Here is a 17,680-nt window from a genome sequence, read left to right on the forward strand (position 1 = left end):
CTTCTACAGCCAGTGACTGAAATCACTCTTAATCCATGGCAGACGCATTGCACTCACCGATAGACCACTTCTCATTCAGGCGCCTTTCAGCAAGGCTGTGCACGAGTTGGATCTCGTAGTCCTGGTCGCGGCTCCCCCTAGAGGCCTGGAGAACCTTGACGCCCGTGGACAGCTTGATGTAGTCTTCGTAGTAGTATCCCCACGCAGCCAGAGAGAGCTGCAACCGGCTGTCAAACTGGGCTAGATCATCCAGAGTCATACAACCCAAGGTCTTCAGTCTTCAGTTGGACCACAGTGCAATATGATCAAACACAGAGAAAAAACAGTCAATTGTATTCATTCACCTCTAGCATGGCCACAGTCTCAAACAGGATAATACACCGAACGACTGAACGAGAAGAACCTGACTTTAAAGCTTGGTTTTAGTCTGTTATTGCTTTAAATATTGTGTACTTTATCATGCATGCAAAGCAAATATTGGTCTATCACCCTGTTCTGCACTGTACCACAGTAACCTTAACATGATCTACTAGGTTACATTTACATTAAGCCTTTAAGGGGCAATCTGCAGTTCTAACAATAACAAAGTGACATTCACCCACTGATTTGGTAAATAATAATTTATTACATTTGTAAAGCGCTTTTCATTATCCAGGAATAATCTCAAAGTGCATAAAATAACAATTTAAATAGAAAAACAATTAAAAAAACTAAATAAACATTGAACAAAAATATAAATGCAACATGCAACAATTTCAACAATTTTACTGAGTTACAGTTCATATAAGGAAATCAGTCAATTGAAATACATTTATTAGCCCCTAATCTAAGGATTTCACATGACTGGGCAGGGGCACAGCCATGGGTGGGCCTGGGAGGGCATAGCAGGAAGAGAGTGGGCCCTAGCACCGACCCTTGTGGGACACCACAGATTATGGTGGACTCCACTGATCTTGCCTCACCAAGGGTGACGTACTGCTTGTGGTTAGAGATGTAGGAGGTAAACCATAGAGAATGGCACCAAAGGGGATGGCTGCAGTTTTACGGGCTCCTGACTAGTTGTGCTATTTTGTGCAGTTTTTTTAAATTTTTTGTACATAATTATTCCGCCATCGTTTATTATGACAGAAAAGAGCTTCTGGACATCAGAACAGCGATTACTCACCTCAAACTGGACTAGGATTTTTTCATTAATGACTCGGACACAAAAGATATACTGCTCCTCCTGGACCAGGCCCAAATCCCTGTCATTCATATGAAGAGGAGACGCCGTTACAAAGGTCGAAGAGCCAGATGCCTGGCGAGACTGTGCTGGCGAGTGGATAATCCGCCTTTACCCTCCGTTCTACTGCTAAACGTGTAATCACTGGAGAATAAATTGGATGAGCTCCGTAAGATCAGGAGGGGTGGTGTGTGTCTCTTTGATAACAACAGCTGGTGCGCAATCTCGAAATATTAAGGAAGTCTCATGGTTTTGCTCGCCTGAATTAGAGTGTCTCATAATAAGCTGTATAAATAGACCCCACTATTTACCAAGAGAGATTTCATCTATATTCTTCATAGCTGTCTATTTACCACCACAAACCGATGCTGGCACTAAGACAGCATTCAGCGAGCTGTATAAGGCCATAAGCAAACAAGAAAAATGCTTATCCAGAGGCTGCGCTCCTAGTGGCCGGGAACTTTAATGCAGGAAACCTAAAATCCATGTCACATGTGCAACTCACCCTCCATTAGGCAAATATGACAATAACTATATCCTCTTGATTCCTGCTTACAAGCAAAAACTCAAACAGGAAGTGGCAGTGACGTGGTCAATACGGAAGTGGTCTGATGAAGCGGATGCTAAGCTACAGGACTGTTTCTGGAATACGTTCCGGGATTCATCCAATGGCATTGAAGAGTATACCACATCAGTCACTGGCTTCATTAATAAGTGTATCGACGACATTGTCCACACAGTGACAGTACCGGTATCCTTTGTATATACCGTCATTTCCGGACTATTGAGCGCACCATATAAGCTCAATATAAGGTGAATTAAAAAAATATATATATTTTGAACATAAATAAGTCGCACATGTCTAAAAGCCGCAGGTGCCTACCGGAACATTGAAACAAATGAACTTTACACAGGCTTTAACGAAACACGGCTTGTAACAAAAATAAATAGGCTTTAAACGAAACACGGCTTGTAACAAAAATAAATAGGCTTTAACGAAACACGGCTTGTAACAAAAATAAATAGGCTTTAACGAAACACGGCTTGTAACAAAAAAATAAAAAATTAGCAGTAAACAGTAGCCTACCAAGAAAGTCATTGGTCACTATCTTCCTCCTCCTGTGCACTGAAACCACTGAAGTCATCCCCTTTCAAAAAAAATTGAAAGCGGGAAAAATCCATATATTAGCCGCGTCATTGTTTAAGCCGCGAGGTTCAAAGCGTGGGAAAAAAGTTGCGGCTTATAGTCTGGAAATTACGGTAGCCTCATTATTGCTATTTTATTGTGTTACAATTTTTCCTTCAGTTCAGCAAACGTTTTAAAACTCTGCACTGTTGGTTAACCTCTACGGGATCGGTGTCCCCCCATGGGACGGTTGAGCTAATGTGCACTAATGTGATTAGCATGATGTTGTAAGTAACAAGAACATTTCCCAGGACATAGACATGTCTTATATGGAGAGAAAGCTTAAATGTTTGTTAATCTAACTGCACTGTCCAATTTACAGTAGCTATTACAGTGAAAGAAATACCATGCTATTGTTTCAGGAGAGTGCACAACAACAAAACACATGTATCACGGCAACTGGTTTGATACATTCACCTCTGAAGATAAATAATGTACTTACATTAAGCAATCTTGCTCTGATTTGTCATCCTGAGGGTCCCAGAGTTAAAATGTAGCATAGTTTGGTAAAATAAAATCTATTTTTATATTCAAATGTAGGAACTGGGTTCTACAGTTTGAACCCCTGCTATGTCTGCCCCCTTGCTTCAGGTCCTGAGCTACAGGCAGTTAGATTTGGGTATATAATTTTAGGTGAATTTTTAATTAAGGGCTTGTAAATAAGCTTTTCCCTGTTGTATTCGGCGAATTGATTAGAGTTTAGGGCAGTCCCACAGATGGCAGTGTGCTCTCTGAGGCGCTGCAGTAGAATGTGTGATCTACTGTGTCGAAAGCAGCACTAAGGTCCAAAAGAAGGAGGAGTCAGAGTGGGGTTAGAGTTGGAGGATACAATGTTCTCTCGGATGGTGTTGATTTTAGCCTTGAAGAACTCAGAAAATCTGTTACATTGTTCAGTAGTTGCTGTGGGAGGGCCAGAGTCTGTAGAGACGACGACTGATGGTGGAAAACAAAGTCCTACGATTTCCTCGGTCGTTGTCAGAGTAGAAGGTGGAGTGGGCTGCTTTTAAATAACAAGCATGGTAGTCTTTATAGACCAGTAGATGGACAATTAGGCCAGCACTTCTCCACAGATGCTCTCGCTTGTGGCCATGGGTCTTCATGCTAAGCAGCTCCTCTGTGAACCATGGGGAGGACCGTTGGAAGGATATTTGGAAGGATACTTTTTCAAGGGCAAGGTTGTTTAAGGTGTTCCTTAGAGTGCTGTTATACAGGTCAACCATCTATCTCAACAGGGATATCAGACTCATGACAGTCAGCTTATAGGGCAGGGCAAACAGACTCCTGGAAGACGGACGTGTCAAGGGACTTGTTGTTGAATTTAATAGTGCGCTTATGGCAGAGCTGAAGCGCAGGAGTACTCACAGATGGTCCTATGGGCCTTTGGCCCTATGGCCAGATACAGCTATCTCATGCACATCCAGGTCTGATGATGTCTAAATAGTGTTAATTGCTGAAGGATGGGGCTGGAGAAATGTAGCTACTCTCAAATTCATAGACAGAGCTATGGATGAAAGGACTGACCATCCATGAGACTATAGTTTTAACCATGTTTTGAGGCTATACAGTGTTTGTTTACAATTACTATGTTTGAAAACAAAGGAGTAAAACAAGTTTATATTTTGGGTTCTGATGGGGTAAGAAGATTGCCCATTAGGGATTTATTTATAAGTTACAGTGGCAAGAAAAAGTATGTGAACCCTTTGGAATTACCTGGATTTCTGTATAAATTGGTCATCAAATTTGATCTGATGTTCATCTAAGTCACAACAATAGACAAACATAGTGTGCTTAAACTAATAACACACAAATTATTGTATTTTTCTTGTCTATTTTCAAATCAAAGTTAATTAGTCACATGCGCCGAATACAACAGGTGTAGACCTTACAGTGAAATGCTTACTTAATAGATCACTTAAACATTCACAGTGTAGGTTGGAAAAAGTATGTGAACTCCTAGGCTAATGACTTCTCTAAAAGCTAATTGGAGTCAGGAGTCAGCTAACCTGGAGTCCAATCAATGACACGAGATTGGAGATGTTGGTTAGAGCTGCCTTGACCTATAAAAAACACTCACAGAATGTGAGTTTGCTATTCACAAGAAGCATTACCTAATGTGAACCATGCCTCGAACAAAATAGATCTCAGAAGACCTAAGATTAAGAAGTGTTGTCTTGCATGAAGCTGGAAAGCGTTACAAAACTATCTCTAAAAGCCTTGATGTTCATCAGTCCATGATAAGACAAATTGTCTATAAATGGAGAAAGTCCAGCACTGTTGCTACTAGTTTCTGTCCTGCAAAGATGACTGCAAGAGCACAGCGTAATGCTCAATGAGGTTAAGAATCCTAGAGTGTCAGCTAAAGAAATCTCTGGAACATGCTAACATCTCTGTTGACGCGTATACGACACGTAAAACACTAAACAAGTGTTCATGGGAGGACACCACAGAAGAAGCCACTGCTGTCCAAAAATGGTTTTATTTATTTTACCTTTATTTAACTAGGCAAGTCAGTTAAGAACAAATTCTTATTTTCAATGACGGCCTAGGAACAGTGGGTTAACTGCCTTGTTCAGGGGCAGAACGACAGATTTTTACCTTGTCAACTCGGGGATTCGATCTTGCAACCTTTCGGTTACTAGTCCAACGCTCTAACCACTAGGCTACTTGCCGCCCCATTGCTGCACGTCTGAAGTTTGCAAAAGTACACCTGGATGTTCCACAGCGCTACTGGCAAAATATTCTGTGGACAGATGAAACTACAGTTGAGTTGTTTGGGAGGAACACACAACACTGTGTGGAGAAAAAAAGGCACAGGACACCAACATCAAAACCTCATCCCAACTGTAAAGTATGGTGGAGGGAGCATCATGGTTTGGGGCTGCTTTGCTGCCTCAGGGCCTGGACAGCTTGCTATCGTCGATGGAAAAATGAATTCTCAAGTTTATCAAGACATTTTGCAGGAGAATGTTAGGCTATCTGTCCGCCAATTGAAGCTCAACAGAAGTTGGGTGATGCAACAAGACAACGACCCAAAACACAGAAGTAAATCAACAACAGAATGGCTTCAACAGAAGAAAACACGCCTTCTGGAGTGGCCCAGTAAGAGTCCTGACCTCAACCTGATTTAAAATGCTGTGGCATGACCTCAAGAGCGGTTCACACCAGACATCCTAAGAATATTGCTGAACTGAAACAGTTTTGTAAAGAGGAATGGTCCAAAATTCCTCCTGACCGCTGTGCAGGTCTGATCCGCAACTACAGAAAACTTTTGGTTGTGGTTGTTGCTGCCAAAGGAGGGTCAACCAGTTATTAAATCACATACTTTTCCCACCCTGCACTGTGAATGTTTACACAGTGTGTTCAATGAAGTCATGAAAACGTAGAATTGTTTGTGTATGATTAGTTTCAGCAGACTGTGTTTGTCTATTGTTATGACCTAGATGAAGATCAGATCACATTTTATGACCAATTTATGCAGAAATCCAGTTATTTCCAAAGGGTTCACATACTTTTTCTTGCCACTGTACATTCTTCAATAATCAAATGAGCATATATCATGAATTGAAATGTCCAAAAATGTATGTAGCTCTCGCAGATTGCCCCTTTAAGGTTAATATAAACATTAAAGTAAAATAGTGTGGTATGTATTGAAAGATGATGAAATGGATTCCTCCACTGACAGATGTATATGGGTAATCTACTCAAGGAACAAAAGCTTCCCATAGTCGACAGCTGCTGTAGCCACAAGAAACAAAGTATGGTAACCACTATAACCCAGCTGCTCATGTTCACAATTACTTTAGGTAGGGAGTAGACCGAAAAATAGGTCTGCTACTCCATCCACTGAGAGCTACCTCCATATCCGCAGCATTGCATAACAGCACCTTAAAGCGGCATTCAGCAGTTGAAACAATAACAAAGTGGACTCCCCACCCCGTTTCGGTAAAAAGCAGAAGGATGGGGCTGGAGAAATGTAACCAGTCTCAAATTCATAGACAGAGCTATGGACGCAATGACTGACCATCCATGAGATCACCATTTTTAATCATGTTGAGGCTTTATAGTGTTTGTTTACACTTACTAATTTACAAACATTGGAGTAAAACAAGCTTATATTATGGGTTCTGATGGGGTACCACTGTTGAATCTAGCTCATGAGGCAATTAAAAGTTATATTTTCAAGAATAAATGGGTACATATAATACATTTATAAGTCAAAAAATGGCTGTAGCAACTGTGGATTGCCTCTTTAAGTGACCCTCTGAAACAGGGTTTCCCAAACTTGTTCCTAGGTGCACGTTGTGGTTTTTGCCCTAGCACTACACAGCTGATTCAAATAACCAACTCATCATCAAGCTTTGATTATTTAAATCGGCTGTGGAGTGATAGGGAAAAAACAAAACGTGCACCCAGGGGGGGCCCGGGACCGAGTTTGGGAAACGCTGCTCTGAAACCCTGCAGCCACCTGAGCTTAATGTCACCAAGTGCAGCCAGCCATGAATGGGGATGCTGCCCCCAAGTGGACAAGAAAGCACATATCTTCTAAGGCTGTTATTCTATCTCTCAGAGAAAGAGAGAAAGTGAAAGAGTGTTTACAGTGTTTCACAAAATGACTGAATTCAGTAAGATGTTAGTGCACACACTGTAAGTCGCTCTGGATAAGAGCATCTGCTAAATGACTCAAATGGAAAAAAAGTAGTGCAGAATCGTTTAGTAATGTTAATTGTGTTAATGTGATGCGTTTGAATCTGCCCATGACAGGTGAGAGGTAGGTAGTACTATGCTGGTAATAATTAGTTGTATGCTTGTGTAGTGGCACTGACAACATGGTGGTGGTATGCTTACGTATGATAGTAGTGCTCAAGGCTCTGAGAGCAGAGCCACTCCTGGAAGGCAAAGTCTCGCAGCAGCTGGATGTGAGCCTCTGCGATGTCCCTCCAGCGCCGCTTCTCTCTCACCACGTACTCCAGACGTGTCAGAATACTCAGGCTCAGCTCCTCCAGAGTCTGCACATCTACACACACAGGCACAGACAGACAGACAAATCAGCCAGAGCAGAGAAGGATATAGTCTATAGCCTGCCTTATCATAAATAAATTCACCTCAACATCACCAGATTGAGACCAAGATAAGAATATACTCCTACCTGCAAACACTGAAACCACAACATCATGAGCTTTGAGAAATTACACTAACCTAAAACCAAGACCTCTACCTCTTCAACAGCAGAGGATGAGCTCAATAATTTCACCCATTGGCTGAACATTCAAGAAAATATCCTTTGAACTGTGTAGGCTTTTGTACAAACTCCAATGGATGAGTAAATTCAAAGATAATCAATTTCCCTTGTTGTAAAAGAACTGGGATGCTGTGAATCAACTACAGAGTAAATCAATGAAGATGTTACTGTGTTTGGTTGCAATCCCATTAGCTTCTGGCACCTTTACATCAGCAATAGTTCAGAGATGCCAAACTGCCACTGTTCCATGTCATTCATAAACACTGGATCAAATCAAGTTGCTGATATTTTGTCAACTGACCTTCAAATAAGTGTTTGTATTCGGAGAGACTGTGGCCTTGAATCCATTCTTCAATCTGACTTTCTTTGCCTTTCTTCCAGCGCACTTCCCAGAAGAAGATCCACGAGACTGAGCAGAAGAGGAAAGTCAGTAAAAAGCGGAGGTCCATCAGACCATCTTCAGCTCTGACTCAGACTCTTCTGCTCCCCACAAAGGCTGGGCCAGGTCCAAAATACTGCACAATAAAATAAAAAGTCACAAATTATGTTCATTCTCCAGCTTCTTCACTGGTAAAGAGCTATAGCAACAACAACAAAAACATCACAGGTTTAAGTCAGGCAGCTCATGAAAGGTAAGCCAAAACAATGACTAAGACAATGAAAAAGTTGTGACCATGATCATCGAGCAACACAGATGCATTCATTATGCAGTGGCAGCATAGCCAAGAAGGCATGCATGAATGTTAATGTCTCACACTGGAGGAATGTTGAGTGATGGGATAGGACACGTAATCCAGATGACATATGCATGAACTGGCAAGGTTCTTAAAAGGTCTCATTACTTTTATCTCATTATCTAAACTAAAGACCACCAAAGTCCACAGCGACAAAAACATAGAATAAATGCATTGGCAACACCCATAGACATAGATTGTCTACAAAAACAACATCCCCACAAGATGCATATTTGTTACAGCACCCCTAGCACTTCCTGCAGGGGTGTTATTTCCTTCCCCCACACATTTTAAGTAGGCACACCGGTACCTAATCAGTGTTTAGGTCAGGATAAAGATGAGTCTGTGACAGTAGGAGTGAAGTATTTGGAAAAAGTGCACCCTTGCTTTTTGCCAGATCCATTTGTGGTTTCAAGGTGGGTGCTGTGGAGTCAGTGAGGGTAACCAGAAGTGGTCTTGTGATAATTGTTTGTGTTTCTGCTGGTCAGAGAAAGCAGGCGCTCCGTGTTAAATGAATGTGGGTAAGAGATTTGTTTTGCTCTCAAGAAAAGGAGTGATTACTGGGATAGCAGTAAATGTAAAAGTTGACTAACTGAAGGGGAAGATTCCAGTGTTTGTGATGCTCGTTGTTTGGCGTGACGCAGACAGGGTGGCATGAATGGAGAAACAGAAGAGTCGTTGTCTGTTCTTTTGAGTTTTGATGTTGAGTCTTTGCCCGATAAAGTGATGTTAGGATATGTAAGTTAAACTGTACGAGCTTTTGTGCCGAATACATTACGTTGTTGCAGGTGTCAAGCTTATGGGCATGTGGCAGCAGTGTGTAGGAGGGAGGTTCCTAGGTGTGCAGAAGGGCATGAGAAAAAGGACTGTGTAGCATTGGGGAAAGTAATGGTATGTGGCAATTGTAGTGGTGCCCATGGGCCTGGGGATCAGAAATGTCCCGTGCGAGAGGCAGGTTGAGGTTTCCAGGGATAGAGTAGTGCAGAAGTTGTCATATGCTGAGGCAGTGAAGAAAGTAGAGGAAGATGGGTCAAGGGGGAGGGATCCTGAGAGGAGTGGTGTGAGTAGTAGATCTGTACCAGTACAGAGGGATAGGCCAACAAGTGATAGATGTTTCAGTAAGACTGGATTTTTAGCATTTATAGCAATGATTATCAACTGTACTGCAGGGATGGGAGGTAATTTGCAGAAAATTGAGGTTGTGGTGGCAGCTGCAGAGGTATTTGGGTGTGCGAGACTTGACATCAGAAGAGTTACATGGTCTGTTAAGTGATGGTGTCCTATCCTTTCAGGTTGTTGGCCTGAAGTAGGACTAAATATATTAAAATAGTGGAGTAGGGTGGTGTTATTTTTTTACATTTTAGTGAGTGTAGTGAATTATTTTTTTTTTTTCAAGCAAAGTATATGGGAGTTGTACTCCAGTCTAGTAGGTGGCAGTAATGCAACATTTATTAGATGCCAACCACCCTTAAACCTCATTGAAGAAGTAATCCATGTTGATACCTCATGGACTGGTAGTGTGACATGCTAATACATTCCTTTCACCTGGATGAGTTACTAAGTTTGTCCTCTTTCCTTTTGGTGTAGACTTTCTTGGTCAGTGTGATTTGTTTGTCTTGTTTGACCACAGCCTTTGTTAGCTTGCCTTAGCCATTATACTAACGTTATATTTTCACACAGTTCTTTGTATACATCTGTGGTGTTAAGTTATTACTCCTATGTGTTTTACTGATGTAGCATATTCCTTATTTGATTCCCAGAAACCATCCATCCAACTGTCATCGTAATTTAATAAAAGCTCAATAAAAAGCTCTCTTTGTGTTCTTGCAGACACACCCATTTGCATTGCCTCCCACACATCCCTTAGTTTCTTTTAGCTATTTTTCATGGTGCCGAAACCTGGGTTGGTAATGCAATGAGGGAGGGGGCTACCAGCTACCAACCAGCTCAGCTTTACCAGGCCCCGGGCCAGCTACCAGTCCAGCCTTACCAGGCCCAAGTCCAACAACCAGCTCAGCCTTACGAAGGCCCCTACGCCTACCTAGTGCCGCCGGCCAGCTACCCCCATCCAAGATGGGAGGGATACCAGTTGCAGGTGGTTCCACAAAAAACATAAATTCAGAAAAATATTAAATCCAGAGTTTTTTTGTACAGACTAAGATCTTGTTTTGTACAGAGTAAGCTCTTCCTCTTGCATGCGTGTAGATCTTTGTTTTGGTCACACTGTGATGCGCCGTCATCTACTTCTACACGTGGCTGCGTTGCATAGAAATGTCTAGTTCCTGCAAAGATGCTGGGAAACGCTAGATGTGCGGTAGCTAAGATGGCGAGGAACCTTGTGTGGTACAAAACATGGATTTAATATCTGAGTTTTCGCTGGCTATTGTAGAACCACTTGCAACTGGAAACGGACATTTCTAAGATACTTACTTTTTAAACTGACTCAAGAACTAAGTATCTCCATGAACAGGTTAGTTTAAAAATCTAAGGTGGCGGTTTGTATGGGGCTTTCCTGTAATGGACACCAAAAATCATTGGCTCACGAGTGGCGCAGACGTCTAAGGCACTGCATCTCAGTGCTAGAGGCGTCACCACAGACCCTGGTTCGATTCCAGGATGTATCACAACAGGGCATAATTGGGAGTCCCATAGAACAGCACACAATTGGCCCAGCGTCACCCGGGGTAGGCCGTCATTGTAAATAAGAATTTGTTCTTAACTGACTTGCCTAGTTAAATATTTAAAAAAATATGACATTGTCTGGGGCACAATCTGTAGCTTGATGTTGACCACCACCTCAAGCTCAACCTTGACAAGACGGAGTTCCTCTTCCTCCCGGGGAAGGCCTGCCCGCTCAAAACTTCTCCATCACAATTGACAACTCCACTGTGTCCTCGTAGCAGAGTGCAAACAACCTTGGCGTGACCCTGGACAACACCGTCGTTCTCTGCACACATCAAAGCAGTAACTCGCTCCTGCAGCTTCATGCTCTATAACATCCGTAGAGTACAACCCTACCTCACACAGGAAGCAGCGCAGGTCCTAATTCAGGCACTTATCTTCCGTCTGGACTAGTGTAACTCACTGTTGGCTGGGATACCCGCTTGTGCCATCAAACCCCTGACATTTATCCAGAACGCTGCAGCCCGCCAGCTGTTCAACTGTCTCAAGTTCTTCCATGTCACCCCGCTCCTCCGCATACTACACTGGCTTCCAGTCGACGCTCACATCCACAAGACCATGGCACTTGCTTATGGAGCAGCAAGAGAAATTGCCCTTCTTGAAATTCAGGTTATGCTCAAACCCTACACCCCAACATGAGTACTCTGTTCTGCCACATCTGATCTCTTGGCCCTCCCACCCCAACAGGGGAGCAGCTCAACTCGGACCAGTCCAAGCTCTTCTCCGTCCTGGCACCCCAATGATGGAACTAGCTTCCCCCTGAAGCTAGGACAGCAGAGTCCCTGCCCATCTTCTGAAACCCTATCTCTCAGAGCATCTTAAATGATGCCATAGCGCCCCCTCCTTTTTGCCTTTTGTAAACTATACTGAACAAAAATATAAAAGCAAAAATGTCTACAATTTTACTGAGTTCTTATAAGGAAATCAGTCAATTTAAATAAATTCATTAGGCCGTAATCTACTGAACTGGAACAGGCTGTCAATCCAGCGCATTCCAAACATGCTGAATGGGTGACATGTCTGGTGAGTATGCAGGCCATGGAAGAACTGGGAAATGTTAAGCTTCCAGGAATTGTGTACAGATCCTTGAGGCATGGGGCTGTGTATTATGCTGAAACATGAGGTGAGGGCGGTGGATGAAAGGCATGAGAATGGACCTCAGGATCTCGTCCCGGTATCTGTATATTCAAATTGCCATAGATTAAAATAAAATAAAATGTATTTAAAAAATACCTGCCCACACTATAACCCAAAGCCACCATTGAGTACTCTGGGGGGGGGGGGCAATGCAAATTGTCTGGGTAGCCATTTGATTAGTTGTTCTGGAGTCTTATGACTTGGGGGAAGAAGCTGTTTAGATGCTTCTTGGACCTAGACTTGGCGCTCTGGTACCGCTTGCCGTGCGGTAGTAGAGAGAACAGTCTGACTAGGGTGCCTGAAGTCTTTTTAGGGCCTTTCTCTGACACCGCCTGGTATAGAGGTCCTGGATGGCAGCACTGATGGGAGGGGGGGGGCTAGGCTAGGCTGAATTTGTTTTGCGTTAAAGTATGTTCCATATTTGGGGCAGCTATAGAAAATTCCCCACCCACTTCCAGTCAACCCTGCAGCAGTGGCGGTTCCAGACCATTTCAACTGGGGGGGCCAAGCTGGGGCCAGTTGTACTGTTAGAAGGGCCAGTTACATTAAACGTTATTGTTGTCATATCGTTTTCTTCACTGCATTGCAGGCATTAGCAGGCAAAAGACCATGTTCATAATCATCATCGTTGCCACTGTCTAATAACGGATGTAAAAAAAGAATGATAGCAAAAATGAGTTATGTAAAAATAATTTCATACTCCACATTTAGGGGGGCCACAAGGGGGTCCAAAATTGTTGTCACAAGAGCACCCAGAACGGCTAGTGCCCTGCAGGGGTGGTACTTCCTTCCCCTACACCATTAAGTAAGCACACCTGCACTTAATCAATGCTGATACCACTTGGGAGATGTTATGTGCTAATATAGACTTTTCCTATTATTTTCACCTGGATGATTTATTTACTAAGTTTGTCCTCTTTCCATTTGGTGTTGACATCCTTGGTCAGTGTGATTTATTTGGATGGTGTTTGACAACTGCCTTTGTTAGCTTGCTTTCGTCAATGTTGAGCTACCTTTGTATATATATGACGTGTTTAGCTATTATTCATTTTCTGTTGTACTGATGCAGCCTATTCCAACTGTCATTCTGATTTAATAAATGGCTACCCTCCTTGTTTTTGCAGACACGCCCATTGCGTTGCCTCCCACATATCCCCTTAGTTTCGTTGAGCTATTTTTACGATGGGGAAACCTTCAAGGGTGAAATTATACCTGATCTGCATATGACCCCTAATGAATGACAACTAGGTCACGGAAGCTCTCTATCAATAAGGAGGTTGTTTGACAGCATCGGGCAGCATATCACAGACCTGATAACTCCAGGAACACTGTAAAATGAAGAAAGTTTAAGTAATCAATATGCCTTGCTAAATACTGTCTCCTTGGGTTTACGTGATACGTTACCTGGCTGGTTGGAAAAGTCGATCAATTAATGAGACAGCAGCAGCTAACTGTCGTTAGCTCAATACTCCATGTGTGTTTAGATAATAAATCAATATCGACAATCAACGTGATTCATGTGTTTTAGGCTATGCACACTGACAGGGATTATAGTCAGCTAACTACAACATCAATTCCTTCAGGACAAATACAGACTAACTAGCTAGCTTGTTGCTGATACTGTAGCCTACGTTAGCTACCTACGACGTACGTTAAGCCGTCAATGTCAACGCAAAATCGAAATGTGGTATTCCAAAGCCAAATTCAGTGTTTCAAAACATGTAATAATTCACCCCTCACGCATAGCTACGTCAAACTTTAAAATACATAAGATAAATCCATTTTAATTTTAAGAATAACAGTCCTACCTTGAATGTATTTATTATATTTAACTAGCTAGCGGCAACCGGAAGCCGAGATGCGCAGGGAAACAAACGTCGATTGTTGATGACGTTTAAACACAGTCACACGAGGGCTGTAGCCAGTTAAACAAGTCAGCTGTTGTATTTTTAAAAACATAACATGGTAAATCGTACGATAACTTATCAAAATACAAGGCCATCATTTAAATATAGACCGTGGTCCTTGATTCAGCAGTTGGAATATTTTAAAATGTATTTCAATTGATGGGAGTTCGCATGCCTTTTTTTTGTTCTGCTAGCTTAGCTAGCTAACAGTAGTCACTTGACTTGAGTTAACTGAAGTGTGCATTTTTGCATAAACTTAGCAAACGCTTTTCTTTATTTCTGACTGTTTTATTTCCATATGTTTACTTTAGGGGAAACGGAAGACAAAGAAGTTTGCTTCAATGAAGAGAATGATAAGCTTGAAAGATCAGAGAATGTGAGTTTCTGCCAATGATGTTAGCTAGCACGAATATGAATCATTCACACCGTCTAGTTTATATGACTGATAAACCATGCAAACTTTGTGGATTAGCTAAACGTCAAGCTAACAAGTTGGCACGGATTGTCAGAAATATTGTAGATGGCTAGATAGTTAGCATCCTAAGACTCGCTCATTTCTTTGGTTTGACTAAGACATACTTTATCTATAATGATATATTCCAGTTGAGTCCTCATGGTATTGACTCTGAGTTTCTTTAGAAAAGAGAAAGATCGTACCAAAGTACAAGAGACAAAGAAAAAGGATCCATCAGAAATAAAGGAAAAAGAAGTGTAAGTAGCTTCACAAGTAGGCTGGTTGCCATCTCTGTTCAGCTATTAGAAGCCACTCCTTTCATTTGCCAAAGAGACTGGCCTTTCAGCAATCGTCAAATAGGAACATTCTATCGTTAATGAGCCCGAGGAGATCAGAGGATTTTATCCTGATTTGATAACTCTCACAGCTATCATCCAATCACGTTTATACAAGTTATACTTGGGAAAACGTTCTAACTTAATTCATACATTTGATTGTGAACATTAGAACATTGGGCATTATGATGTAATGCATTTCCTTGTAAACATAAACATTGGGCGCATGGAGAATATAGGATTCCCGTTTATTTCATTTTTGCCACCAGCCAATGTGATTTCATCACACCAGAGAAGTTCTCTCCATTCAAACTTCCCGGCCTGTTCATTGTGAACGCTGTAGCCTATTTTATATTCAGCAAGCAAGGTGCTCTCTTTCCTCATGTATGTATATATGTGTGTATATTTATTTATTTGAATTGCTCAAAATAAGCAACCAAACTATATTCTTACTTCTGGGACACGCATTGGGCTAGGCTTCTAGTTCAATAGCTATAAGAGGAATAGAGAGCGGATGGAATAGGCCAGTGGAGATGCATCAATTCCGCAAGGGAACAGTGAAGACATGTGTAAGTTAAAGTTAATTCATTGGCTGGGCTATTAATCCACCATTTGTATGCTAGCCAATGTATTAGTCCTAGCTTACTACAGTTTAGCATTATGTATAATGTAGCATATGCCTACTTTTTGATGGACTACAGCCAAGATTTGAAGGTGAGCCTAGGTTCTGAATATGTTTTTAGGAAGAAATATGATTTGTGTGTGTCAGATGCTCTGATGGCTTTGATTGATGGGTCATTTTACATTGTCTGTGAGTTTGAATCAGCTCAATATCCATTCCGAAAGTTTTCTAAAGTAGCCTGTCTGTACTCCATCTCTCAATAAGAGCGGAGGGACAAATAATATAACTGAAATTAGCATAACAAAAATGTAAGCAAGTCATGATGATCAGCATATGTGCGAGGAATGACGACAGGTGACAGTTTTGTTTCTTTTCTCTCATTAATGGGATGTAGCTGAAGAAAACACGGCTCGATAGAATCTTGTAGGCTAATATTTTCCTTATTATTTCTCTCTCATTACGGAGTCCTCTCTAGCTACTTTGAGCAATGGTTGCCGAAAGGCCAGTCTCTTTGGCAAATGCAAGGAGTGGAATGTTAGCTAAAAAAGACTGTAATCGGACTACTTCACAAGTATCAGAACAAACAAATGCAGATGTACCCATAACTCTTAACTAATATTCAATATATTGTTGACACATGATTGATTATAGGTCGATACCTTCTTACTGTGTGTTCACACATTTATTTTCCTACCTGCAGTCCAAAATATCCATCATGCCTGTTCTTCCAGTACAACACTCAGCTTGGTCCCCCTTATCACATCCTGGTCGATACCAATTTCATCAACTTCTCCATCAAGGCTAAACTGGACATAGTTCAGTCAATGATGGACTGCCTGTATGCCAAGTGTGAGTATCTGGCAAAGTTTATTCAGCGTGAACTCAGTTAATGTAACTAAGGAATAACCGGTGTATTTTTAAATTATACTTTTGCTTGTTAAAGGTATCCCATGCATCACAGACTGTGTAATGGCTGAGATAGAGAAACTGGGGATGAAGTATAGAGTAGCTCTGAGGTAACTAACGGTTGTGAAGACCAACCTCTAGATACACCACAGACATTCAGACACATACACACACGTTCTGAGGGTATTATCAACGTTCCATAGGGAAGGTATATGACGGATACATTTTCTGCCTCTGTAGGATAGCCAAGGATCCTCGGTTCGAACGACTGCCATGTACCCACAAAGGAACATACGCTGATGACTGCTTAGTTCAAAGGGTAACCCAGGTAATGTAGTTTAATCTACTAAATTGACAATGTATTACATTAGGGAAACCCTTTCGTCATTAGAGCACTGTGGTTTTATACCAGAGAAGAACACCAATTCAGTCATGTATCTTTCACAGCACAAGTGCTACATCCTGGCAACTGTGGACAGGGACCTGAAGAGAAGGATCAGAAAGATCCCAGGAGTACCCATCATGTACATCTCCAACCATAGGTCAGAATTAACATCAGATTATCAATGGGTCATTTGTGGTTATCGCTGTGTTTTTATAGCTAGTTTATCTCTCTCTCATATAAAATGTCTTATACCATGATCTTTAAACCATGTCTAACCCTAATATTGTTCACAGGTTCAACATTGAAAGAATGCCTGATGACTATGGTGCTCCAAGATTCTAATATTCAGTTGATGGAATTGAAATTCCAGTTGGACTGTGGCTTTTGTCGAGGAGGTTTTGATTTGTTTACCTGCTTATTGTACATTATTAAAGGACTTGAATTTATCCTCTACATTTTTAGCAGAAATGGATGACAGAGTAATAATTTTGCAAATTTAATGGCTGGTGTATTTCTTACTATTCCAAAACTGTTTTTCACTTTGTTCCATAAAAGTACAAATGCATTCTGTCAAGGTGTGAAAATTGCAATAAATTAGTGAAAGAATAGTCAAATGCATCCAGTATTTTTTCTGTCATAGTGTGAAGAGTTAGGCTGTATGTCATTAGTCCTGGAGAGTGCATTTATTATAAACCCTTAAATTGTGCTGCTTGTAAAGTATCCAAGAATGATGCCAATAAAATCAGTTTGCTGTTAAATTGTCTAGCTGCCCACTTTTGTACTGTCATTTAAATTATTGCAAACCCTTACATTTCATAGGCTGGACTAGTAACCGAAAGGTTGCAAGATCGAATCCCCGAGTTGACAAGGT

The 17,680-nt window shown here is 41.5% G+C and overlaps 2 protein-coding genes across 3 annotated transcripts in view; one reads left to right on the plus strand and one right to left on the minus strand.

Moving 5' to 3' along the window:
• The window catches only part of LOC106589621 (apoptosis-resistant E3 ubiquitin protein ligase 1), a 29,865-nt gene extending 15,777 nt beyond the window's left edge, over positions 1 to 14,088 (minus strand). The window contains exons 1-4 of one of the 2 annotated variants that reach the window (XM_045716050.1): positions 14,009 to 14,088; positions 7,949 to 8,162; positions 7,254 to 7,422; positions 58 to 278 (exon numbers count right to left, since the gene is read on the minus strand). In XM_045716050.1, coding sequence (XP_045572006.1) covers positions 58 to 278; positions 7,254 to 7,422; positions 7,949 to 8,096 — 538 coding nt within the window. In that variant the 5' untranslated portion in view covers positions 8,097 to 8,162; positions 14,009 to 14,088. Of the gene's footprint in view, positions 1 to 57; positions 279 to 7,253; positions 7,423 to 7,948; positions 8,163 to 13,604; positions 13,969 to 14,008 lie in introns of those variants that run through there. The other variant, XM_045716053.1, reaches the window with a different exon arrangement.
• Positions 14,072 to 17,567, plus strand: LOC106589732 (rRNA-processing protein FCF1 homolog). Its single transcript, XM_014180054.2, has 8 exons — positions 14,072 to 14,165; positions 14,419 to 14,483; positions 14,747 to 14,818; positions 16,219 to 16,367; positions 16,462 to 16,534; positions 16,665 to 16,752; positions 16,872 to 16,966; positions 17,103 to 17,567. Exons 1-8 carry the CDS (start codon positions 14,163 to 14,165, stop codon positions 17,149 to 17,151), a joined length of 594 nt encoding a protein of 197 aa, XP_014035529.2. The 5' UTR covers positions 14,072 to 14,162; the 3' UTR covers positions 17,152 to 17,567.
• The last annotated feature ends 113 nt before the right edge of the window (positions 17,568 to 17,680 follow it).

Source organism: Salmo salar, chromosome ssa01, assembly GCF_905237065.1.
Source record: "Salmo salar chromosome ssa01, Ssal_v3.1, whole genome shotgun sequence".
In the NCBI taxonomy this organism is placed as follows: Eukaryota; Metazoa; Chordata; class Actinopteri; order Salmoniformes; family Salmonidae; genus Salmo; species Salmo salar.